This window comes from Budorcas taxicolor, chromosome 3 (assembly GCF_023091745.1).
Source record: "Budorcas taxicolor isolate Tak-1 chromosome 3, Takin1.1, whole genome shotgun sequence".
NCBI lineage: Eukaryota > Metazoa > Chordata > Mammalia > Artiodactyla > Bovidae > Budorcas > Budorcas taxicolor.
The window spans coordinates 40718060-40745966 of record NC_068912.1 but is presented as its reverse complement, the minus strand read 5'-3'; the positions used below and the strand labels follow the sequence as shown (position 1 = coordinate 40745966).

The 27907-nt window shown below is 36.4% G+C and overlaps 1 protein-coding gene across 1 annotated transcript in view; it reads right to left on the bottom strand.

Moving 5' to 3' along the window:
- Nucleotides 1-27907, bottom strand: part of COL11A1 (collagen type XI alpha 1 chain) — a 222042-nt gene that overhangs the window by 109934 nt on the left and 84201 nt on the right. The window contains exons 15-26 of the mRNA XM_052638265.1: nucleotides 26198-26251; nucleotides 23249-23302; nucleotides 23077-23130; nucleotides 22844-22897; nucleotides 21501-21554; nucleotides 21339-21383; nucleotides 14465-14518; nucleotides 13994-14038; nucleotides 13688-13741; nucleotides 13201-13245; nucleotides 1712-1765; nucleotides 536-580 (exon numbers count right to left, since the gene is read on the bottom strand). Of these exons, the coding sequence (XP_052494225.1) occupies nucleotides 536-580; nucleotides 1712-1765; nucleotides 13201-13245; nucleotides 13688-13741; nucleotides 13994-14038; nucleotides 14465-14518; nucleotides 21339-21383; nucleotides 21501-21554; nucleotides 22844-22897; nucleotides 23077-23130; nucleotides 23249-23302; nucleotides 26198-26251 (612 nt within the window). The remainder of the gene's footprint in view (nucleotides 1-535; nucleotides 581-1711; nucleotides 1766-13200; nucleotides 13246-13687; nucleotides 13742-13993; nucleotides 14039-14464; nucleotides 14519-21338; nucleotides 21384-21500; nucleotides 21555-22843; nucleotides 22898-23076; nucleotides 23131-23248; nucleotides 23303-26197; nucleotides 26252-27907) is intronic.

Below are 27907 nucleotides of genomic sequence, written 5' to 3'. Positions count from 1 at the left end.
TAACTGTTTCTCTTTCAATTCCCATCTTATGTAAAGATTATCAGAAAGTAATAAATATAGATCAAATTCAACTGACATAAACATTTTAACAATATTCAGTAGTTCTTGTCCAATTTCATTACTATTATTTATGATCATGTATTCCACATATAATATATATGCAGAATGTGAATGTATTTCTGATCATGGGAATTTTTTTTTAACTGAGAATGATAGTCTAATTGATCTAATTGATTAAATTGCCAATACAGAATTAAAAGTTATCTAACTAAGACATATCTTTTTTTATTCCCTAAATTAAAAGTTACTTTAGAGACATGATTTATACCTAAATGTTAGCAAACATTCTTTTGAAAGTAAATACATATTACAGGTGGAGAGTAACTATTTTTCACTACCTATTTTCTAATATTCATACCCCTAAATGATCAAAGAAATATATATATAAATATGTATCTCATAGAAATGAACAAAGCAAGGCATTTTCTCTGGGAAATAAGGTGACAGAACATTTAAATAATACTTTGTGACATACCAGAGAACCTTTTTCTCCAGACTGGCCTTCTTTTCCAGGATGGCCCTACATTTGTCAAAAATATATACTGATAAGATTCAATATTAATGGTAATATATAATATGAAATTGTTTCCTTTTTTCCATATGTTGAGGTTTTACTCTTTATGTTTCAAAATATATTAAATATTTTCCATCACTCTATATAATTTTAAATAATATTGGAAACTAGCATTTGGAAAGAAACATAAGTTTATATTTCATAATTCATAATTTCATAAGTGCAAATTTCACTAATGACATAATGAACTTGAGAGAGAGTTTGGAAAAAGCACATAAAACATGCATATTATTCATGAACAATTTGACCCCAGTCTCAATTAGTCTTAAATAAAAGTGTTTCAGTCTAACTTCTATTTGCATATTGATTAAATAATTATACTCACATCTTTACAAGGCAACTAAGAACATCAATGGGACATTTAAAACACAGCAACATCATAAACACCAATGGTGTTTTCAATCAAGTTACTGAGAGTTGGTAAATAAAAATGCACAGCTCCACAACAAATCTACTCAATGAAAACAAGCAATAACAGGATGAAAATTTTTATACCTTAGTTCTGAGTAAGTAGTTTCAAGAGAAAAAAAAGAAGCATAAATAACAAAGATTTTCAAATAACAACCATGGATATCACATGAGTACATAATTTATTGCTATATGATAAGATATAATAAACATTGCTATATTTGTGGAAAAGTAAGGAATCGCTGAACACAGATGAATTTTCATGTAAGGTGTCTGAGGAAACTTACAAAAGATGAGGAATATCACCTGGCCTCTCAAGAAACATGTTCTTTGAAAAGGAAGAGAAGATAGAAAAGTATTGTCTATGAAAAGAAAAGGACATAACAAAATGTATAGCAATAGAAAATGTAGAGCCTACTAAGAGAAAAGTGAGAGGTAGGAAAATATGAGATTCTGGCAGAGAGTGGTCCTAAGACCACAGGGAGCTCTTTAAAGATTTTGCAGTATGGAAACTACATGATTAGATAGAATTTTAGAGAGATCAATGTTTAATTACTGGCTCAATTTGCTTTTATTACTGAATTCATACAATCACTTCTAAAACACATGTAAAATCTATTTATGAAAATGAAATATGGAAAGTTTAATGACCAGGTAACTACTACTTACAGGAGGCCCATCAGCACCAGGAAGTCCTGCAAGCCCTGGTTTTCCTTGTGGACCCTAATCGAATAGAAAAACAGAATATTTTCTTTCAAAAAAATAATTTAGTCTTACTTTGTACATAGGAATATACTGCTAATAAGATTCTTAACTTGAGTCACCAATCTTTATCTATAAATTGCACACGTCTAAATACTTTTTAACATGTTTTATAGAAAAATGGTATATAAAGATAGATGAAAATCAAATTTAACATATGTCAAAGACACATTTTTTTTAATCTAGCTTTTAATCTTGTGTGTCTTTTTAAATTAGCAATTAAATTAGTTGCTAATTAATTTAATTTTTGCATGCCATAATAAATTGCTACTTGTAGACTAAAAGAGTATTCCAGGTGACGCTAGTGGTAAAGAATCTGCCTGCCAATGCAGGAGATGTAAGAGACAGTTTCGATCCCTGGATTGGGAAGATCCCTTGGAGAAGGAGATAGCAACACACTCCAGAATTGTTGCCTGGAGAATCCCATGGGCAGAGGAGCTTGGAGGGCTACAATCCATAGGATCGCAGAGTCAGACATGAGTGAAGCAACTTAGCACACATGCATGCACAGAGTAAAAAGAAAAATAATATAGGCCCATATGCAATCATTATATTCATTGATATACATTGATTTACATCACTGAAAAAGCAAATACTGTATATTTCCATAATGATACTAGTAAGTTCCTATTCACGGGGAACTATACTCAATATGAAAGTGAAAGTCACTCAGTTGTGTCTGACTCTTTGTGATTATATACTCCATGGAATTCTCCAGACCAGAACACTGGAGTGGGCAGCCTTTCTCTTCTCCAGGGGATCTTCCCAACCCATGGATCAAACCGAGGTCTCCCACATTGCAAGCGGATTCTTTCCCAGCTGAACCACAAGCTGGACTATAAAGAAAGTTGAGCACTGAAGAACTGATACTTTTGAAAAGTGGTGTTGGAGAAGACTCTTGAGAATCCCTTGGATGGCAAGATCAAACCAGTCCATCTTACAGGAAATCAGTCCTGAATATTCATTGGAAGGACTGATGCTGAAGCCGAACTCCAATACTTTGGCCACCTGATGTGAAGAATTGACTCATTGGGAAAGACCATGATGCTGGGAAAGATTGAAGGAGGGAAGAGAAGGGGATGACAGAGGATGAGATGTTTGGATGGCATCACCAACTCAATGGACATGAGTTTGAGCAAGCTCCAGGAGCTGGTGATGGACAGGGAAGCCTGGCATGCTGCAGTCCATGGGGTCACAAAGAGTTGGACATGACTGAGTGACTGAACTGAACTGATACTCAGTATCCCTTGATAAACTATAATGGAAAAAACATGACAAAGAATGTATATGTGTGTGTAACTGAATCACTTTGTTGTACAGCAGAAATTAACACAACATTGTAAATCAGCTATATTTCAACAAAATAATTTTTTTAAAAGTGCCAGTTCAAACAATTACACAGTAACATTGATTAAACATCAGTAATAATTAACATAAGAAATATGTTATAGATTATGTTACTCATAAGACATAGAAGTATACTATTTTGATGTAGAAAGGACATAATCTAATACACAAATAACAAATAATAACAAAGTAACTATTTATTCATACATTAATCTGTGTTTAATCACAAAGGATTTCAGATATCATTTAATTTGATCCCTGGTTAGGTTGGAACAAGCTAAAAGAATGATTATTGCAAGCAGACCCTTCACTGGGAGAAAAACTGGCTTTCTACTTAGAATAATTACCTTTATCAAGTCTTTAGAGCTCAAGCCATTTCTGCTTGCTCATGATTAGTGGCAATTTAGAAACAATTAAAAGAGCAAGGATACATCAGCAAGTCTAGATGCTGGATGTAAACGGAGTTTTCCATTCTCAAACAGTATTTAAGAAAAGCATTGTATTCATGTATATGGATAGTACAGAGTTTAACAAGGAAGCCTCATTTAAATCACTATGGAACAACAACAACAAAAAACAACCTATAAATAATCTGGACTTTATAACTGAATTTAATTGCATCTCATTTTTATGGGATTTAAAGGTTTCAATACTCTTCACCAATGTGCAAAGTCATATACAGTCAAGTAATCTAATATTATAAAATAACTGCTATAAAATCCTGATTCTTTTATGACAGTGTTTTACCTTTCACTTAAATCATTTTTTGCTCTCAGTACAATATACTTATTTCTTCAAAGCAAAATGTAGAATACAAAGGCAAAATTAGTTCCATAATTATTATTTCCAGCAGACATGATATTTCTACGACAATGACCTTGTGTATAATACTATGTTATTTTTGGTTGTTGTTGTTGCTATATATTTGAGTGTAGATTAGAAATACTAAAAGTCTTGTACTATAGGATTTTTTAAATCAAGTTAAAATCGATCCATTTCTTTTAAAATGGAAGCTCTATGACAGTACAGTATTTTGTCTGCTTTCTTAACTTCTTGTTATTTCCATAAAGAAATGGCAATACATTTAAATGAATGAATGCTATACTTTTGGGAGTTTAATAAAATAGTTAAAATTTGTTGTTCTCCTATGTACTATATTAAGCAATATATGATATATATAATATATATTTATATGTATACTATCCATCTTAATTCTCAAGCAATTTCATGAAATTTCATCATCTAAGATTTTGAGTAATTAACCAATGCTAATATATCACAAGAGTTGCAATATAAATGAATTCAGATCTTTAGCCATATTTTCAAAGTCTTTGCCTTTAACTAATATTTGTTTACTTTGCCAACTAAGGTCCATCTAGTCAAGGCTATGGTTTTTCCTGTGGTCATGTATGGATGTGAGAGTTGGACTGTGAAGAAGGCACAATGCCAAAGAATTGATGCTTTTGAACTGTGGTGTTGGAGAAGACTCTTGAGGGTCCCTTGGACTGTAAGGAGATCCAACCAGTCCATTCTGAAGGAGATCAACCCCGGGATTTCTTTGGAAGGAATGATGCTAAAGCTGAAACTCCTGTATTTTGGCCACCTCATGCGAAGAGTTGACTCGTTGGAAAAGACTCTGATGCTGGGAAGGATTGGGGGCAGGAGGAGAAGGGGACGACAGAGGATGAGATGGCTGGATGGCATCACCGACTCTATGGACGTGAGTCTGAGTGAACTCCAGGAGTTGGTGATGGACAGGGATGCCTGTGGTGCTGCGATTCATGGGGTCGCTAAGAGTCAGACACAACTGAGCAACTGAACTAAACCGAACTATTTGTTTTGTGTCTTGCTATTTCTTTTTTAGCTCACAGAGTTATACAATATCATTTGTTTTCTGTAAAGCAATTAATATGAGTGAAGGAAATTCTGAGAGCATAAATTAAATCACAGGACATAAAAGTATATTTAAGTTATTGCATGTCAGAAAAGCAATATAGTGGTCATCCAGTTTGGTTAATCAACTTAATGTTATAAAATATTTTACCCCAAATATAATAAAAGTACAGGCAACAATAACATGATAAAAATTTTATTGGGAATTAAAAATATATGACATTTCTTAAGTTATATTTAACTGTGAGATTTAACTGTGGGTTGCACAATCTGATTAAAAACATTATTCACCAAGTTTTGAAAGACAAGGCTCTTGAGCCAGAATAAACAGAACACAAATCTCAAATAAAATATATACCATAGATGCAAAATAAATAAAACACATTTCTTTCATGTTCTTTCTCCTTTTGATAGAAAGAGACTGTCTTTGAACTCAAGAGCTGGATATGTTCAAAGCAGAAAAAGAAGCAGGTTATGCTTAATGATAGCTCTCTTCCTACCACAAGAAGGACAGTGAACCAGATCCTATATTTTACCTGTGTCTCAACATAGTGAATTCAGATACACCAACTTTCCTTAAAAGCAAATTCTTCCTCTAAGACTCCAGTGCAGGGATGATATTATTATACAAAATTTAATAAGCACATGCCTCAAGTACAATTTATTACAAACATAATATGGTTATGATGAGTTAATCTAAGATATGATAAGAGTGGTCCAGATTAAAATCTCTGATCTAAAGCACCTTCGGTGCTTAATATTTTAAATAAATCAACTATCTCCAGTAGCCCTCTAATACTGTAATCATATAGAAAGCACACAGAAAAAAAGCACTTTAGAGACCACTTAAGTTTGATATGAAAATAAAGAAGGGCAAAGGCTAAACAAGAGACAGCTTTACAGATGGACATCATCAAATGGTCAATATTGAAATCAAATTGATTTCATTTCTTTATAGCTGAAGATGGAGAAACTGTATACAGTCAGCAAAAATAAGACCCGGAGCTGACTGTGGCTCAGATCATCAGCTTCTCATAGTAAAATTCAGGCCTCAACTAAAGAAGACTGGGAAAAACACTAAGCCAGCCAGATATGACTTGAATCAAATCTTGTGTGAATTCCCAGTAGAGGTAATGAATAGATTCAACGGACTAAATATAGATAACACTACACCTGAAGAACTATGGACAGCAGTCTTTAATATTGTACAGGAGGTGGTGAACAAAACCATACCAAAGAAAAAGAAAGCAAGAGGCAAAGTGTTTATCTGAAGAGGCTTTACAAATAGCAAAGAATGAAGACAAATGAAAAGCAGGCAAGAGAGGGACAGATACATCCAATTAAATGCAGATTCAAAGAAAAGCTAGAAGAGACAAGAAGGCCTTCTTCAATGAACAGTGCATAAAACTGGAAGAAAAGAACAAAAGGGGAAAGACTAGAGATCTCTTCAGGAAAACTGGAAACATCAAGGGAGCATTCTGCCCAAACATGGACACAATAAATGATAAAAATGGTAGAGACCTAGTAGATGTTGAAGAGATCAAGAAACGATGGAAAGAATACACAGAAGAACTGTATTGTAAAAATCTTAATGAACTGAATTATTATGACAGTGTGGTTAGTCACCCAGAACCAGACATTCTGGAGTATGAAGTCTAGAGGGCCTTAAGAAGCACTGCTATTAATAAAGCGAGTGCATGCGATCAAATTCCAGCAGAACTATTCTAATTCCTAAAGGAGGATGCCATTAAGTCAGCAAATCTGGAAGGTCCAGCACTGGCCACAGGACTAGAAAAGGTTAATCCTCATCCCAGTTCCCAACAAGGGTAGCACCAAAGAATGTGCTAACCATTGAATAATTGCACACATCTCCCATGCTAGTGAGGTCATGCTTAAAATCCTATATGCTAGGCTTCAGCAGTATATGAACCAAGAACTTCCAGATGTCCAAGCTGTGTTTAGAAAAGGAAGAGGAATGAGAGATAAAAGTGTGAAAATTTGCTGGATTATAGAGAAGCAAAGGAACTTCAGAAAAACATCTATCTCTGTTTCTTCAACTATGATCAAGCCTTTGACTATGTGGATCATGACAGACTGTGGAAAGCTCTTAGAGAGATGGGAATACCAGACCATCTTACCAGCCTCCTCAGAAACCTGTATGTGGGTCAAGAAGCAACAGTTAGAACCATGTATGGAACAACTGATTGGTTCAAGGTAGAGAGAGGAGTACAACAGGGCTGTCTGCTGTAACCCTGTTTTTTAAACCTATATGCTGAGAACATCATGAGAAATGCCAGGCTGGATGCTACAAGCTGGAACCAAGGTAGGCAGGAGAAACATCAATAACCTCAGATATGCAGATGATACCACCCTTATGGCAGAAAGTGTAGAGGAACTAAAGAGCCTCTTGATGAGGGAGAAGGAGGAGGATGAAAGAGTCAACTTAAGACTAAATAATAAGAAACTAAGATCACGTCATTCAGCTCCATTATCACACGGCAAATAGAAGGGGAATAGGTGGAAGGAGTGACAGATGCAGAGTACGTCATGAGAAACGCTGAGCTGGAAGAAGCACAAGCTGGAATAAGATTGCCGGGAGAAATATCAATAACCTCAGATATGCAGATGACACCACCCTTATGGCAGAAAGTGAAGAGGAACTAAAAAGCCTCTTGATGAAAGTGAAAGAGGAGAGTGAAAAAGTTGGCTTAAAGCTTAACATTCAGAAAACGAAGATCATGGCATCTGGCCCCATCACTTCATGGGAAATAGATAGGGAAAAAGTGGAAACAGTGTCAGACTTTATCTTTTTGGGCTCCCAAATCACTGCAGATGGTGCCTGCAGCCATGAAATTAAAAGACGCTTATTCCTTGTAAGGAAAGTTATGACCAACCTAGACAGCAAGTTGAAAAGCAGAGACATTACTTTGCCAACAAATATCCATTTAGTCAAGGCTATGGTTGTGAGAGTTGGACTGTGAAGAAAGCTGAGAGTTGAAGAATTGATGCTTTTGAACTGTGGTGTTGGAGAAGACTCTTGAGAGTCCCTGGGACTGCAAGGAGATCCAACCAGTCCATTCTGAAGGAGATCAGCCCTGGGATTTCTTTGGAAGGAATGATGCTGAAGCTGAAACTCCAGTACTCTGGCCACCTCATGCGAAGAGTTGACTCATTGGAAAAGACTCTGATTCTGGGAGAGATTGAGGGTGGGAGGAAAAGAGGACGACAGAGGATGAGATGGCTGGATGGCATCACTGACTCGATGGATGTGAGTTTGAATGAACTCCGGGAGATGGTGATGGACAGGGAGGCCTGGCGTGCTGCGATTCATGGGGTCACAAAGAGTAGAACATGACTGAGCGACTGAACTGAACTGAACTGAACTGAGTGACAGATTTCCCCATTTTGTGCTTCAAAATCACAGCAGATTGTGACCTCAGTCATGAAATCAGAAGACAATTGCTTCTTGGCAGGAAAGCAATGACAAACCTAGACAGTGTTGAAAGCAGAGATATTACTCTGCAGACATGGTCCGTGTATTCAAGGCTATGGTCTTCCCTATTGTCATGTATGGATGTGAGAACAGGACCGTAAAGGAGGTGGAACACCAAAGAATCGATGCCTTTGAACTGTGGTGCTGGAGAGGACTTCTCAAAGTCCCTTGGACTGCAAGGAGATCAGATCAGTTCAGTTCAGTTCAGTCGCTCAGTCTTGTCCAAATCTTTGCAATCCCATGGACTGCAGCACACCAGGCCTCCCTGTCCATCACCAACTCCTGGAATTTACTCAAATTCATGTCGATTGAGTCAGTGATGCCATTCAACCACCTCATCCTTTGTCATCCCCTTCTCCCGCCTTCAATCTTTCCCAGCATCAGGGTCTTTTACAATGAGTCAGTTCTTCTCATCAGGTGGCCAAAGTATTGAAGTTTCAGCTTCAACATCAGTCCTTCCAATGAATATACAGGACTGATTTCCTTTAGGATTGACTGGTTGGATCTCCTTGCAGTCCAAGGGACTCTCAAGAGTCTTCTCCAAATCATAGTTCAAAAACATCAATTCTTTGGTACTCAGCTTTCTTTACAGTCCAACTCTCACATCCATACATGACCACTGGAAAAACCATAGCCTTGACTAGACAGACCTTTGTTGGTAAAGTAATGTCTCTGCTTTTGAATATGCTCTCTAGGTTGGTCATAACTTTTCTCCCAAGGAGTAAGCGTCTTTTAATTTCATGGCTGCAGTCACCATCTGCAGTGATTTTGGAGCCCCAAAACGTAAAGATCAGATCAGTCAGTACTAAAGGAGATTAACCCTGAATATTCACTCTGATCCTAATGCTGAAGCTCCAGTATTTTGGTCATGTGATGCAAACAGAAGACTCATTGGAAAAGTCCCTGCTGCTGGGAAAGATTGAGGGCAGAAGGAGAAGAAGGTGTCAGAGGAGGAGATGGCCAGATGGCATCACCAATGCAGTAAACATGAACTTGGCAAACTCTGGGAGATGGTGAGGGACAGGGAGGCCTCGTGTGTTGCAGTCCATGGGGTTGCAAAGAGTAGGACATGACAGGGTGACTGAACAGCAACAAGTTTTATATGCTAATTCTTAATATTAATAATAAGTAACTCAGCTAGAATGTTACCAAAGGACTTGAATATATATATATATATATATATATATATATATATATATATATATATATATATTTATATTTATATTTCACCAAAGAATATATGTTGCTGTTGTTGCTTAGTTGCTAAGTTACTTCTGACTCTTTTGCAACCCCTTGGACTGGACCCTCTTCCAGGCTCCTCTGTCCATGGGATTTCCCAGGCAAGAATACTAGAGTGGGTTGCCATTTCCTTCTTCATGGGATCTTCCTGACTGAGGGACTGAACCTGTGTTTCCTGCATTGCAGGCAGATTCTTTACTGCTGAGCCACCAGGGAAGACCAAAGAATATATAGAAAAGGTCAAAAGCATATAAAAATAAGCCCAATATCACTAGTGATTAGGGAAATGCCAATTAATATTGCAATAAGGTACTATTTCACACCAATAAAAATAACCATAATTAAAGAGAGAAACAAAGTTAGTACAGCTGAGCATGTGAAAAAACAAGTTCAGTTCAGTTCTGGTCAGTTGCTCAGTTGCATTCAATTTTTTACAACTCTATGGACTGCATCATATCAGGCCTCCCTGTACATCACCAACTTCTGGAGTTTACTCAAATTCATGTCCATTGAATCGATGATGCCATCCAACCATCTCATCCTCTGTCGTCCCCTTTTCCTCCTGCCTTCAATCTTTCCCAGCATCTGGGTCTTTTCAAGTGAGTCAGCTCTTCACATCAGGTGGCCAAAATATTGGAGTTTCCTCTTCAAAATCAGTCCTTCCAATGAATATTCAAGACTGATTTCTTTTATGATGGACTGGGTGGATCTCCTTGCAATCCAAGGGACTCTCAAGAGTCTTCTCCAACACCACAGTTCAAAAGCATCAATTCTTCAGTGCTCAGCTTTCTTTATAGTCCAACTCACATCCATATATGACCACTGGAAAAACCATGGCCTTGACTAGATGGACCTTTGGTGGCAAAGTAATGTCTCTGCTTTTGAATATGCTTTCTAGGTTGGTCATAACTTTCCTTCCAAAGAGTAAGCGTCTTTTAATTTCATGGCTGCAGTCACCGTCTGCAGTGATTTTGGAGCCCCCCAAAATAAAGTCTGACACTGTTTCCACTGTTTCCCCATCTATTTCCCATGAAGTGATGGGACCAGTTGCCATGATCTTTGTTTTCTGAATGTTGAACTTTAAGCCAACTTTTTCATTCTCCTCTTTCACTTTCATCAAGAGGCTCTTTAGTTCTTCTTCACTTTCTGCCATAAAGATGGTGACATCTGCATATCTGAAGTTATTGCTATTTATCCCTGCAATCTTGATTCCAGCTTGTGCTTCATACAGCCCAGTGTTTCTCATGATGTTCTCTGCATATAAGTTAAATAAGCACAGTGACAACATGTAGCCTTGACATACTCCTTTTCCTATTTGGAACCAGTCTGTTACTCCATGTCTAGTTCTAACTGTTGCTTCTTGACCTGCATATAGGTTTCTCAGGAGGCAGGTCAGGTGGTCTGGTATTCCCATCTCTTTCAGAATTTTCCACAGTTTATTGTGAGCCACGCAGTCAAAGGCTTTGGCATAGTCAGTAAAGGAGAAATAGATGTTTTTCTAGAACTCTCTTGCTTTTTTGATGATCCAACGGATGTTGGCAATTTGATCTCTGGTTCCTCTGCCTTTTCTAAAACCAGCTTGAACATCTGGAAGTTCACAGTTCATGTATTGTTGAAGCCTGGCTTGGAGAATTTTGAGTATTACTTTACTAGCACATGCGATGGTGGCTCAGACAGTAAAGCGTCTGTCTACAATGCAGGAGACCAGGGTTCGAGCCCTGGGTTGGGAAGAATCCCCTGGAGAAGGAAATGGCAATCCACTCCAGTACTATTGCCTGGAAAATCTCATGGACAGAGGAGCCTGGTAGGATACAGTCTATGGATTGCAAAGAGTCAGACATGACTAACCGACTTCACTTTGGGCTTCCCTGGTGGCTCAGAGGGTAAAGCATCTGTGCGCAATGTGGGAGACCAGGGTTCAATCCCTGGGTTGGGAAGATCCCCTGGAGAAGGCAATGGCAACCCACTCCAGCACTCTTGCCTGGAAAATCCCATGGACAGAGGAGCCTGGCAGGCTATAGTCCATGGGGTTGGAAAGAGTTGGACATGACTGAGCAACTTCACTTACTAGCGTGTGAGATGAGTGCAATTGTGTGGTATTTTAAGCACTCATTGGCTTGTCTTTCTCAGGGATTGGAATGAAAACTGAAATCCTCATAAATTTTGAGGAAGGATGTATGGTACAACTACTTTGAAACACAATCTTAAAACTTCTTAAAGTGTTAAACATGAATTTATCATATACCCAGCAGTTCCACTTCTAACTATCTAACAAAAATAATTTTTAAAATGTCTACACAAATATCTTTGTAGAAATATTCAAAGCAGCACTATTCATAATAGCTGAAAAGTGTACATAACTCATTTCTCTCAACTGCTGAATAAGTACACAAAATATTCAATCAAAGGAATACCGTTTGGCAACAAAAAGAAGTGAAGTACTGATATATGCTACCATATGGATAAAACTCAAAAACATTATTTCAAATAAAAGATACCAGACACAAATGTCACATACTATATTTATTCATATGATTAAATTCAAAAGTTAATTTCATTCATATATTTTGTTCACAGAAGATGGTCAGAAAAGGTATATGTATAAAGATACAAAGCAGACCAATTGTTGTGTAGGTTTGTGGGTGGACTCAGGAGTAGAAATTGATGCAAGCTTTCTTTCTGGGCTGGTATAAATATTTTAAAAATGTGATTGTGGCAAAGTTCTATAAATTTCCTAAAAATGATTGACAGACTTAAAGAGAGTAAATTTTATGGTATGAAATTAACCCCAATAAAGTTGGTAATTTAAAAAATCACATATTTATAGAAATCAGCAAAAATAAGAAAAAAATTATATAAGAACAGGTAACACTGTGCTGTAACTATAGGGAATAGAAAATACTACTTAAAGAAACTGACAGGGGAGACAGGGGAAAAAAGACATCTCTTTAATTAAAGACTTACTCTTGCTTTGATCTAGACTGAATTTTAACAAGAACATCATTTGCCATTTTTCCATGAAAAATGGTGGCAATGATAACGTCACAATTTTCCCTTAATTAGATCTTGTTAAAAGCCCTTTGTCACAGGAAAACCTAATCACATGTTTTAAATAATGAGAAATGAGAGAAGAACCAAAATAAAGAGAAAGCACTCACTCATATCAGTACATTAATGAAATTAATATAGCTGAGAATGTCATATTAGGAAGCTATCCAAATGGAAACTCTGTGAAATGTTATCATTTACAATTCAGAGACAAATGAATGGCTTCTGCTCACCCGTATGCTCATGATTTAAATCTAGATTAATTCCTTACATGCTAAGCCATTTAAATATCAAAAGCAAAAGGCAGGCCTTACTCCTCAAGATTGACAACACAAGCTCATTTACCAGACATTACTAGGACAACAGATGAACTTACTTTTTCACCGGGAGGACCAATTGGACCTTGTGGACCAGGAAGACCCTATTTTAAAAGAATTTATTTCATAAGTCAAGTATCACATCATAAGAACACACTTTTACGATTAGCCCTCTATATTACATGCAATGACCTATGAGTATATATATATATCACCCACATTCTCCAGAAGATTTTACAACACTGTGTAGTTTTATACAAGCTACTCTTTTAGCAATGGAACTGTAATGTGAACCTATTCAGAACCCTCCTGCAGGTATCCTGGCATTCCATGAACACTGAATGACTCATTTTACTCTTGGAAGAAAGAAAAGCCGCTGCAAATTTGTTCAAAAAAATTTTTTAAGGAATAAAATAGAATGAGCGTTGTACATTGATACATAAACTATCAGCCCTAAATAGAAAATTTTGAGGCTGTCAATTTTCTTGTATAACGGTACCGTCTTCCCCCATTACCTTAACAAAAGCTGTGATGGCTTGTACTTACTTGAGGTCCTGGGTTTCCCTGCTGACCAGGAGGACCCGGCTCCCCTTGAGGACCCTGACATAGGAAAATGGAAAAGAGTCTTTAACAGAACTATTTCACATGATAGGTTTTGTCTTTCGGATTGAAAAACAGTCCCCATATCATGTTTCTCTTTAGAGAATCTGGAAAATCTTGCAAAATATTAATGCTAGCAAAAGAATTTGGCAAAACATTGTAAGAAACCTTAATTTTAGATTTAGCAACAAAAATGGTTTGCTAGTATTTAGATTACAGAAATGAGTTACTTTATGGATATCTTGTACATACCATGTTCCCTTTTGGTCCTGGGGGGCCATCCACACCTGCTATGCCCTTCAATAAAGAAAAGATTATACATGAGTGTATACAAGTTCAGATGCTACAATAGAAAATATAAAAAACTAACCTAATAGCATGATACCCAGTAACCTAGGGTAACTAAAAGTCATTTTAGAACTCAATGGAAATGAGAGAAAAAGCAAGGTCTATACTCTCCTCTCCATGTCCATGGAGACATCCTGGCAGTATTTTCTACTGTGTGTTGGGAAAAACAATAAAATACATAAACTAAAAGGAAGAGAAGAGAACGAAGCAGGTGGAGTGAATACACTCAGTTAAATTGATAGGCAGCATCATTAGGTCTTAGATTATAATACTGAAACTTTGGCTGCCTACTGAAAGCTTTAACAGCTTTCGGGCTTTAAGACTCTGGCAATAAGCTTTCCCTGGAACATTTTGAAAGTTTTCAACAATACATACAGGCTGTCCAATAGGTCCTGGAGTTCCTCTTGGTCCTAGCAAACCTCGTGGACCCTAGGAGTAAAAACGAAACAGATTAAACAAAAAAAAATGCCTTCAAAACATGCCTTGTCTTTTCAATAAATACATTTTAATGTAATGTTTTGATTAAAATATTTATTCATCCTCTTTTAACACACCAAAAGGGGCATTTAAAATAGCATTTTTTGTGACACAATTTCCTAGTGTTTATATTGAACCAAAAGCCAAAACGGATGAGTGAGTCTTTAATATAGAAACTGTATCTTTGAGTCTATGGAATTACATATGAATCACTTATGAAACTTTCAATATAGGAAATATTTTAAAGCTTTAAGTAAGTAACTTTTGTGCCATTTTCCAATTTGAATAGCAACACTGAATCTTTTTAAATCTTATAATTCAAACAGACTACACAAAGAGTCTTGATTCTCAGTTTTTTTACATTTAGGTAAATTCAATCTTGAGAGAATATTTCTACTGAGAGAAAGAAACAGCTGGATGACTATATTAGGAAGATTAGAAACCACTTTCATGACTTTTAAAATTATTATGATTTAAGCAATCATTTTCTTCTCTTCTTCCCCTTCTCCACTTTTCCCTCCTTCAAAAAAGTCAACAGTATGGTTTACTGCTATATTTACTTGAGCGACTGAGGAGCCTGGTGGGCTATAGTCCAAGGAGTTGCAAAGAGTTGGACACAACTGAGCAACTAACACATACAAACACACTGTGCCTTTGAATTGACAGGTCCTTGGAAGAAAAGTTATGACCAACCTAGATAGTATATTCAAAAGCAGAGACATTACTTTGCCGACTAAGGTCCGTCCAGTCAAGGCTATGGTTCTTCCTGTGGTCATGTATGGAGTTGGACGGTGAAGAAGGCTGAGCGCTGAAGAACTGATGCTTTTGAACTGTGGTGTTGGAGAAGACTCTTGAGAGTCCCTTGGACTGCAAGGAGATCCAACCAGTCCATTTTGAAGGAGATCAACCCTGGGATTTCTTTGGAAGGAATGATGCTAAAGCTGAATCTCCAGTACTTTGGCCACCTCATGCGAAGAGTTGACTCATTGGAAAAGACTCTGGTGCTGGGAGGGAATGGGGGCAGGAGGAGAAGGGGACAACTGAGGATGAGATGGCTGGATGGCATCATGGACTCGATGGACGTGAGTCTGAGTGAACTCCGGGAGATGCTGATGGACAGGGAGGCCTGGCGTGCTGCGATTCATGGGGTCGCAAAGAGTCGGACATGACTGAGAGACTGAAATGAACTGAACTGAACTGATAATGTGGCAAACTAGCAGTAAAACTAGGAGGTCTGCTTCTAGTGTTGATCTTTGATTGACTAGATCTGAGTAAACCTTTCCAAATCATTTCTAAAATTCAATGGAAAAAAGGATATAATTTAATAAATTTTATAGTTGTATTTGATATATACTAAGCACCTCATTTTTGGTAGTAGGAGTAGCAAGCACCTCATTTTTTGTAACCAGTAATACTAGTTTATACTAAAAAAATAAAAAAATCTAGAGATATTGAAATAAAAAATGGAAAAAAAAAATAAACAGCAACAAAAACTGGATAAGGTTTTTTGGATGGCAAGTTGTTGTTTAGTCTCTCAGTTCAGTTCAGTTCAGTCGCTCAGTCGTGTCCGACTCTTTGCGACCCCATGAATTGCAGCACGCCAGGGCTCCCTGTCCATCACCAACCCCCGGAGTTCACTCAGACACATGTCCACCGAGTCAGTGATGCCATCCAGCCATCTCATCCTCGGTCGTCCCCTTCTCCTCCTGCCCTCAATCACTCCCAGCATCAGAGCCTTTTCCAATAACCAAAGCACTGGAGTTTCAGCTTTAGCATCATTCCTTCCAAAGAAATCCTTCAGAATGGACTGGTTGGATCTCCTTGCAGTTCAAGGGACTCTCAAGAGTCTTCTCCAACACCACAGTTCAAAAGCATCATTTCTTTGAAGCTCAGCTTTCTTTACAGTCCAACTCTCACATCCATACATGACCACTGGAAAAACCATAGCCTTGACTAGGCGGACGTTTGTTGGCAAAGTAATGTCAAAACGCTTTTCAACATGCTATCTAGGTTGGTCATAACTTTTCTTCCAAGGAGTGAGTGTCTTTTAATTTCATGGCTGCAGTCACCATTTGCAGTGATTTTGGAGCCCCCCAAAATAAAATCTGACACTGTTTCCACTGTTTCCCCATCTATTTCCCATGAAGTGATAGGATCAGATGCCATGATCTTCGTTTTCTGAATGTTGAGCTTTAAGCCAACTTTTTCACTCTCCACTTTCACTTTCATCAAGAGGCTTTTTAGTTCCTCTTCACTTTCTGCCATAAGGGTGGTGTCGTCTGCATTTCTGAGGTTATTGATGTTTCTCCCGGCAATCTTGATTCCAGCTTATGCTTTTTCCAAGTCAGCGTTTCTCATGATGTACTTTGCATATAAGTTAAATAAGCAGGGTGACAATATACAGCCTTGACGCACTCCTTTTCCTATTTGGAACCAGTCTGTTGTTCCATGTTCAGTTCTAACTGTTGCTTCCTGACCTGCATACAGGTTTCTCAAGAGGCAGGTCAGGTGGTCTGGTATTCCCACCTTTTTCAGAATTTTCCACAGTTTATAGTGATCCACACAGTCAAAGGCTTTGGCATAGTCAATAAAGCAGAAATAGATGTTATTCTGGAACTCTCTTGCTTTTTGCATGATCCAGCAGATGTTGGCAAGTTGATCTCTGGTTCCTCTGCCTTTTCTAAAACCAGCTTGAACATCTGGAAGTTCACGGTTCACGTATTGCTGAAGCCTGGCTTGGAGAATTTTGAGCATTACTTTACTAGCGTGTGAGATGAGTGCAATTGTGTGGTAGTTTGAGCATTCTTTGGTATTGCCTTTCTTTGGGATTGGAATGAAAACTGACCTTTTCCAGTCCTGTAGCCACTGCTGAGTTTTCCAAATGTGCTGGCATATTGTGTGGAGCACTTTCACAGCATCATCTTTTAGGATTTGAAATAGCTCAACTGGAATTCCATCACCTCCACTAGCTTTGTTCATAGTGATGCTTTCTAAGGCCCACTTGACTTCACATTCCAGGATGTCTGGCTCTAGGTAAGTGATCACACCATCATGATTATCTGGGTTGTGAAGATCGTTTTTGTACAGTTCTGTGTATTCTTGCCACCTCTTAATATCTTCTGCTTCTGTTAGGTCCATACCATTTCTGTTCTTTTCAAGCCCATTTTTGCATGAAATGTTCCCTTGGTATCTCTAATTTTCTTGAAGAGATCTCTAGTCTTTCCCATTCTGTTGTTTTCCTCTATTTCTTTGCATTCATCACTGAGGAAGGCTTTCTTATCTCTTTTTGCTATTCTTTGGAACTCTGCATTCAGATGCTTATATCTTTCCTTTTCTCCTTTGCTTTTCACTTCTCTTCTTTTCACAGCTATTTGTAAGGCCTCCCCAGACAGCCTTTTTGCTTTTTTGCATTTCTTTTCCATGGGGATGGTCTTGATCCCTGTCTCCTGTACAATGTCACGAACCTCAGTCCATAGTTCATCAGACACTCTATCTATCAGATCTAGTCCTTTAAATCTATTTCTTACTTCCACTGTATAATCATAAGGGATTTGATTTAGGTCATACCTGAATGGTCTAGTGGTTTTCCCTACTTTCTTCAATTTAAGTCTGAAATTGGCAATAAGGAGGGCATCAGAGGGCAGAATTTTGCAAGAGGGCATCAGAGAGCAGACACACTGAAACCATAATCACAGAAAACTAGTCAATCTAATCACACTAGGACCATAGCCTTGTCTAACTCAATGAAACTAAGCCATGCTGTGTGGGGCCACCCAAGACGGGTGGGTCATGGTGGAGAGGTCTGACAGAATGTGGTCCACTGGAGAAGGGAATGGAAAACCACTTCAGTATTCTTGCCTTGAGATCCCAATGAACAGTATGAAAAGGCAAAATGATAGGATACTGAAAGAGGAACTCCCCAGGTCAGTAGGTGCCCAAAATGCTACTGGAGATCATTGGAGAAATAACTCCAGAAAGAATGAAGGGATGGAGCCAAAGCAAAAACAATACCCAGCTGTGGATGTGACTTGTGATAGGAGCAAGGACTGATGTTGTAAAGGGCAATATTGCATAGGAACCTGGAATGTTAGGTCCATGAATCAAGGCAAATTGGAAGTGGTCAAACAAGAGATGGCAAGAGTGAACATCGACATTCTAGGAATCAGTGAGCTAAAATGGACTGGAATGGGTGAATTTAACTCAGATGACCATGATATCTACTACTGTGGGCAGGAATCCCTCAGAAGAAATGGAGTAGCCATCATGGTCAACAGAAGAGTCCAAAATGCAATACTTGGATGCAATCTCAAAAATGACAGAATGATCTCTGTTCGTTTCCAAGGCAAACCATTCAATATCACAGTAATCCAAGTCTATGCCCCAACCAGTAACGCTGAAGATGCTAAAGTTGAACGGTTCTATGAAGATCTACAAGACCTTTTAGAACTAACCCCCCAAAAAGATGTCCTTTTCATTATAGTGGGCTGAAATGCAAAAGTAGGAAGTCAAGAAACACCTGCAGTAACAGGCAAATTTGGCCTTGGAATATGGAATGAAGCAGGGCAAAGACTAATAGAGTTTTGCCAAGAAAATGCACTGGTCATAGCAAACACCCTCTTCCAACAACACAAGAGAAGACTCTACACATGGACATCACCAGATGGTCAACACCAAAATCAGATTGATTATATTCTTTGCAGCCAAAGATGGAGAAGCTCTATACAGTCAAGAAAAACAAGACCAGGAGCTGACTGTGGCTCAGATCATGAACTCCTTTTTGCCAAATTCAGACATAGTTGCTCAGTCATGACCAACTCTTTGTGACTCCATGAACTGTAGCATACCAGACTTCCCTGTCCTTCACTATCTTCTGGAATTTGCTCAAACTCAATGTCCATTGAGTAGGTGATGTCATCTATCCATCTCATCCTCTGTCTTCTCCTTCTCTTCTTGCCCCCAATCTTTCCAAGCATCAGGATTTTTTCCAATGTGTTGCCTCTTCAAATCAGGGGGCCAAAGTACTGGAGCTTCAGCATCTGTCCTACCACGTAATATTCAGGGTTGATTTCCTTTAGGATTGACTGATTTCATCTTGCTGTCCAAGGGACTCTCAAGAGTCTTCTCCAGTGCCACAGTTCAAAAGCATCAATTCCTTGGTGTTCAGCCTTTTTTACCGTCCAAGTCTAACATCGGTACATAATTACTACAAAAAACATAGGTTTGACTATAGGGACTTTTGTTGGCAAAGTGATGTCTCTCCTTTTTAATATGCTGTCTAGGTTTCTCATAGCTTTACTTCCAAGAAGTAAAAGTCTTTTAATTTCATGGCCGTAGTCACTGTCCACAGTGATTTTGGAGCCCAAGAAAATAAAATCTGTCACTGTTTCCACTTTCCCAACATTTACTTGCCATGAAGAGGTGGGAATGGAAGCTATGATCTTAGATATTTGAATGTTGGACTTTTAGCCAGCTTTTTTCACTATCCTCTTTCATCTTCATCAAGAGGCTCTTTAGTTCTTCTTCAATTTCTGCTATTAGAGTATTATCATCTGCATATCTGAGTTGTTGATATTTCCCCATGCAATCTTGTTTCCAGCTTGTAATTCATCCAGCCTGGCATTTTGCAAGATATACTCTGCATAGAAATTAAATAAAAGTGTGAAAGCATGAGCCTTGTTGTACTCCTTTCCCAATTTTGAACCAGTCTGTTGTTCCATGTCTGGTTTTAACTGTTGCTTTTTGACCTGCATACAGATTTCGCAGGAGACAGGTAAGGTGGTCTGGTATTCCCATCTCAAAAATTTTCCAGTTTGTTGTGATCCACACAGTCAAAGTATTTAGTGTAGTCAATGAAGTGGAAGTAGATTTTTTTTTTTTAATTTTCTAGCTTTTTGTATGATCCAACAAATGTTGGCTATTTGATCTCTGGTTCATCTGCCTTTTCTAAATCTAGCTTGTACATTTGAAAGTTCTGGGTTCATATACTATTGAAGCCTAGCTTGAAGGATTTTGGGCATCATCTTGCTAGCATGTGAAATGAGCACAACTGCATGGTAGTTTGAACATTTTTTGGCATTTGCCTTTCTTTAGTACTGAAATGAAAACTGACCTTTTCCAGTCCTGTGGCTACTGCTGAGTTTTCCAATTTTGCTGGCATATTGAGGGCAGCACTTTCACAGCATCATCTTTTAGGATTTGAAATAGCTCAGCTAGAATTCCATCACCACCACTAGCTTTGTTCTAAGTAATGTTTCTTAAGGCCCACTTGACTCCACATCCCAGAATATCTGGCCTTATATGGGATCATATCATCATGGTTATCTGCATAATTAAGACCTTCTTTATGTAGTTCTTCTGTGTATTCTTGCCACCTCTTCTTAATCTCTTCTGTGTTTGTTATATCCTTGCCATTTCTGTCATTTATTGTGCCCACTTCTGCATAAAATGTTCCTTTAGTATCTCCAATTTTCTTGAAGAGATCTATAGTCTTTCCTGTTCTATTGTTTTCCTCTATTTATTTGCATTATTCACTTAAGAAGGCTTTCTTATCTCTCTTTGTAGTTATTATATCCCACATTTTTTTTCTCTCAATTTTCTAAGATTTAATGAAAGAAGAGCTGTAAGTATCCTTTTTAAACGTTTTTTCACATACAAATTACCTGGTTAGGCTAAGTAAGATTGCAATTCATTATTGACTTTATATATGTAACACCAAGCACTATTCTTCCTAAATAGGGTATTATTTAAAAAAAAAAAAAGAAAAGTTGCTTACAGCTTCACCTGGAAGACCCCTTGGTCCTATTTCTCCATCTTCTCCCTGTCATGGACATAATGAATAGGATAGTGATGTGATCAGACAATGCAACATTTCAGCATGGCTTTGTTTAATGTTTTAATTTTAAATATTTCTTAAAAGAAATGAACTTTCTTATACCCTCATTCCATCTTCACCAGGAGGACCAGGAGGACCTTGAGGACCTCGTTCACCCTATTAAAGAAATCCAAATACAATTAGAATTTGAAGTAAACCATAATATTTATAACTCTATCCTACAGCTATCCTTGCAAAAGTAATGAAACATTTGGTAGAAAAACTTATGTTTTATTTTCTCTCCTGAAAACACTTCAGAGATAAGTCATAATTTTATATTAACTGGCATTACAATTTAGTATGCAAGGAAAACATTCCTTCAATTTTGAAAACAAAAATAAATAAATAAAATATCCAAATAATTTTCAGACTTTTAATTATTACAAACTAACAAAATTATTTTGCTGAAGATTGTCTTCAGTCTTCATGGTGCATGGATGCACTTTGCTGATTTTTATTTAAATTTTTTCTGCTTCTTAAATAATTCTCATCAATTCAGTACAGTTCTGGAAGACTAACAAAGCTTCATTAAAAAAAATTATGTATTTCTCTCAACATGCACACACTAGATATTTTGCTAAACTTTCATGAGACTTTCTTTTCTTTATCTTTCTTTTTTTCACATTTTCTAATTTTCCTAAAGATTGCCTCACCTTTATTTTTAATTTTTGAAGAAAAGTAATGTGAAGATCCAAAGTTGATCTTTTATGAGAGACCACATCCTGGCTTAATTTCCCACTAAAACTACTGACTGGATTGTTGCTCAATATTGTATGTTGTTAATAAACCCTAGTAAATTATAAACTCCTGCATTGAACTATAAACTTATATTATCACAAAGAAGTAGTCTATGGTATCTCAATCTACCAAAACCATCTAACAAGTATAATAAAATACATTGCCCAGTATATTGTAATATTAACTACAGATTGCCTGCAGGTGTCTTTTGAATATATCCATAGACAAAATGTAAGAAAGAAATTGAGGTAATTATCAAAAAATTAGAGGCAAAATTAAATCTCTATACTTGTTCTGTAAATACGTTTTGCATATACAATACATCCTGGAGGAGGGCACAGCAACCCACTCCAGCATTCTTGCCAGGAAAATCATGGACAGAGGACCTGGCAGGCTACAGTCCAGAGGGTCACAAAGAGTCTAACAAGACTCAAGCATGTACACATACATGTACATAAAGATTCTGCCTCAACTTATATTTATGTAAAATAAGTATTTTAACATCTAAAAAATTAAAAAACATATTTATTCATGTATCTTTTAGATGTACTAATTTACATGAGTTCACAAATACTTAATTTCCTTATTTCTTAGTGTAGCTATTTAAAATATTTCATAGTATTCTTATATTATCCCTGTATAAAAAGCAATAGAATAGTATATCTTACCCTGTGACCCTTGTCACCTGGTAGACCTGGAAGTCCATCAAATCCTCGATCCCCCTGTAAAAGCATCATCATCACCATCATCAACAACGTCATATTCTGAACTTATTTCTGAACTGTAATTTGAATATGAAATATTATTTCATATCAGGAAACTTTATTTTAAAATATAAAAATTTCAGGAGAAACTGAGATATGAGATCTGAATATATAAACATATGAGATGAGTTCCTGACCTTGGCCCCGGGTTCTCCTGGCATTCCTCTTCCTCCATCAGCACCCGGACGACCCTGATAGTACCAAGAACATGACTAAGCAAAAAGGATTCCAAATAGCACAGAGTAAAAGAAAATAAAATAACTGATGATTTCAGATGCCCTCAATATGCTCAATGAAAGCAAATCATACCCTTTTTCCAGGTTTTCCTGTTGGACCAGGAGGACCTTGGACACCACGTGGACCCTATATTAAAACATCATATTTAATTAATTTTATAGAATTCCTGATCTGTAAACTCAATCACATAGAGAAATGGTTTTAGAATTTTATATCTTCTTAGTTTTACCTTAATCACTTTAACACACACACACACAAACTCTTTCTTGTATAAAAGTCCATAATAAAGCAAGAAGATAAGAGAATCAATTTTTCTACATGGCTCCTTGCCAGAAAAAGTCATACTATTTTATTAAGTTTATATAAACCTGTGATTACATATAAACAAAAGGAATGCAAAATGATATTTTAAACTTAAAAAATTCTCAATTACTAAATTTATTTTCAAGACCTTGGGGTTTTACATTTCCCTTGACTGAAAGCACTTCATTTCATTCCTCTTCTCTTTCTAATCCTTTTGCTTTCAAATTTCCCTTCATTTAAGGAGATCTTCTCTTAGATATTTATTCTTTTATTGGAAGTATCACATTTGATTGTAACTGTTTTTTGTTTTTGTTTCCATAGTTGAGTCTCCCATTTAATTGTTAACCATTGCAACTTTGGACTAAATCTTGTTTTCCTTTATACTTCTACAGTTTAGCACAGTGCCTGGTACACATTTCTTTCACTCATCTACAAAATTCTGGAAGATGACTTGTCAAACTCGAATTCAATTACTGACTGGTGCCATGCCATCTCAGATTAAAGTTTTAAAATCCTTAGTATCTCTCTTGAGGTAGTTCAGTACAATGCTATATCAACATACAATGTCTTATTTATGAATTAATATACATGTTTTAAGAATAAAATTACACAGCTTGTAATAGATAACATACAGATCCATTAGAAATATTACATAGGCCTTCAGTGTCACTAGTGGTAAAGAGCCTGTCTGCCAATGCAGAAGACTTTAGAGATGCAGGCTTGACTCTTGGTTGGGAAGATCCCCTGGAAGAAAGCACAGCCAGCCACTCTAGTATTCTTGCCAGGAGGATGCCATGCACAGAGAAGCCTGGTGGGCCATAGCGTCACAGGGTTGGACACGACTGAAGCGACATAGCATAGCAGCCCTTTTTAAGTGTAAACAATATGAATTTAATGATTGTGGTAGAAAATGTAACACGAATTTGAAATTACAAATAATTATTATAACTTTGACACACTGACTATAGAAACATGAAATTAAAGTTGCCTAATAGTTAGAGGTTAAAAGAATATAGCTTAAAAACACTGTAGAAAAAAATTCTATCCTATACCTCAACTGGAAGGCAAGGAGCAATAATAACAGGGCAAATTTTGTTAGTTTTTAATGACAATGATCTTTCATTTGATATTGCATCTCACTGGAATTAAGGAAAACTACAAAGACCATGAAAACTGCTGCAGCATGTTTTCAAATTCATCCATTTTGTAAAGAGGTGAGTTGGATCCAGAAATTCATAAACTGTAAAAGGCTAAATTTCCTAATGTTTCAATATTTTTATTCAATTTTTTAATGTAATTCTCAGTTAAGGTACAAATGCTTTCCATCCATTTATGACAATATTTAACAGGCATGGAAAAGAAAGCTCTCACATTCTGTGTCACTCAAATATCTTTCTCAATTTAGGGGATTTTTTTCTCATTTCAAAATAAACTGTGGTGCATCCAAACATGGGTATATTAACTCAGTAACAAAAACAAATAAACTATGGATATGCTCATCAACTACAACAAATTATGCTGAGTGAAAGAAGACAGTTTCAAAAGATTACATAATGTATGGTTTCATTTATATGATATTCTTGGAAACATAAATCTGTAATGGTGAAGAACAGATCAGCAGTCAGTCAGCTATTAGCAGTAGGAAGATGTGACTGTAAAGTGGTATCAAGTAATTGTTTGGGGTTCTGTAACCGTTCAATATCCAAATGATTGTGAGGGTAGTTAGGGAAAATGCATATAGATGTTCAAATTCACTTTTACACTATAATATTGTTAAAGTAAAATCGATTTTTTTAAAAAAGGAAAAAACAAATGACCACTTGAAAGCTCCTGCAGCCAATCTGAATCTCAAAATATTGAGTAAATCAGGAAGCATTCTCATTAAAAAAATGAATGGATTTTAAAAGTACATGATACTTTGTTTTCAGTTTTCTAGAATAAGTATATTCCATAATGTGTTTACAGTGTGTGTTTCTATCTACTTATCGTTCAAGGAAAAAGAATACTTTAAATTTGGCACCATATAAATATACTGTAGGGCTTCCCAGATGGCTCAGTGCAGGAGACTCAGGAAACGTGGGTTCTCTCCCTGGGTTGGGAAGATCCTCAGAAGTAGGAAACGGCAATCCACTGCAGTGTTCTTGCCTGGGTAATCTCATGGACAGAGGAGCCTGGCGGGCTACAGGGGCCTCAAAGAGCTGGACACGACTGAGAGACTGACACACACGCACATGCAAAAATGTGTAAGGTCTTTTTAAGAATTTCAGCTCAGATGTTCTTGATTTCCCTTAATTTCCTCAGCTCTACAAAGAACTTAAAGTAAGCTTCTTTTAGCTATATTAAACATCCTTTCTGAGAGAATGTATTAGATTTGGTCTCCACAGGAAACATTTTAGGCTTGTATCAGGGCTGCTATAAGTACAATGGCAATGGTTCTGCTTTGCTCTGTACAATTTTAAACCAATTTAATATTCAGAAGACCTTTTACTATCAAGACTTTACAATTCTAGCTTATTATCTTCTTCTACTATTGTTTAAATTAATCAAATTATTGGCAGTCAACTGACCATTAGAGATTTTTCAGTTAAAGAAGTTGATGGAAGCTGAAAGGCCATGTAAGTAATTTCTTTACTCCTAAAACAAATGGCAGACCCTTTAATTACCATAATAGATAAAATAAATTTAAATATAAAATAAGTGAAATGGGTTAATTTTTACCTGAGGACCTGGATCACCCATCTCACCTTTGGCCCCAGAAGAACCAGGCCCACCCTGTAGAGAAAAAGTGAAGACATATTCATTTAATTTTGTAATTCTCTAATCAGTTATGTCCTACTATTTTCACTTGAAATAAACATTATTCAAAATACATTTCTTCAAATATGATTTTATTAGTTAATACAATAAAATTTTCAAGTCTTCTGAATGAAATACATCTCTTCTCAGATTTTGACTGTATTCATATGTGAGAACTATATTTAAAAGCTTATATTTACTGATAATCACACAGAAGCCAATTTCATGAGATCACCCTGAGATACTCTTTAATGTGTATGCCATCAGAGCACTTACCACCATACTCAGGCATTATTTATATTATACTGTGGTGCAGTACTAGAGAAAACACATTTTTACAGACTTAGGTACACACTGATCCATTTATACAACTTGGAAACATGTTAATGCTTTTATACTCAGAAATTTCTGAGACGCTGAATTCTATAGCAATAAAACATCAAAAACAGATGCTACTGCTATCATCATAATGTCCTGAAATAACGTTAAAGCATTTTTCCCTAGATTGTTCTGTATTAAATTTCCCCACAAAAATAAATCCTATGACAAAGTCTCTTACAAATATTTACATAAGTCAAGAAGTACAACAAAAATCTGGCACATTAACTGGAAAAAATATAAAATCACTTTATAAAAGTGCTGTTGAGTTTTAAAAAAATGAATACTAGGCCAATCATCCTCCTAAAGAGCTTTCGAACATTAAAATTGAATATAATGATAATAGTTACTTCATGCTGAAGTATATTTTGTGTGTTTAAAAAGTTTCTGATTTATTTATATCAATAGAGATTCTACTAAATACTGCGTTGAATCAAAGTGCAAAAAAGCTAAAATTATGCAAAGCCTGAAAATACTAGGTGTTGAGAGCCTCCTGGTGGCTCCAAAGTAAAATAACTGTTAATATGACTGCCAAAATATATGGCAAGTCAAGTAATATGAATATTCCAGTCTTGAAGATCATTCTTGTAATCTTGCAGTTAAATTTCTTCAAAAGAGAAACTGGAGTTCTACAGTAAATGAGATTATTATTCAGACCTGAATGCAAAGAACAGTCCAATAATCTAACTAATTTTTACATTGTATATCTGTGTATAAGCACTATCTACTTAACAGATTATAATTACTTTGCCCAAACACTTATTCTAAAAATTGTCATGCAATCATTGACAGTAACAGAATAAAGAAAAGAACATTTTCAAGATTTCCTGAATATTTTATAATATAGATCTCCTTTTATCTATAAAAGCAAATGGAAATAAATAATTGAATAAAGGAAGTGCTCATGGAGAGAATGAAAATATTTATGTCTTAAAATACTGCTTATTTTTAAAATCTTAATATATAAAACATTTTTAGACTCTAAAATTAAGATTATTGACAGTCTGTAATAACTTTATGTTTTGGAGCAAAGAAAATAGAAGAGAAAATGGTGAAAACAAGCAACTTGATTACTTTCTCTCAATACCTACCTTTAATATTTTAGGAAGCTAAAACATTCTATAACAAAGACTTAGGTAGTAAAATCAATTAACCTTGGATATTACATTGAGAATGGCAATGTAATAACATGGTTGTTAATGTTTTCCCTTTGCAAACATGCTGTGAATGTCTGGCCCTAAATGACTGGTGAAA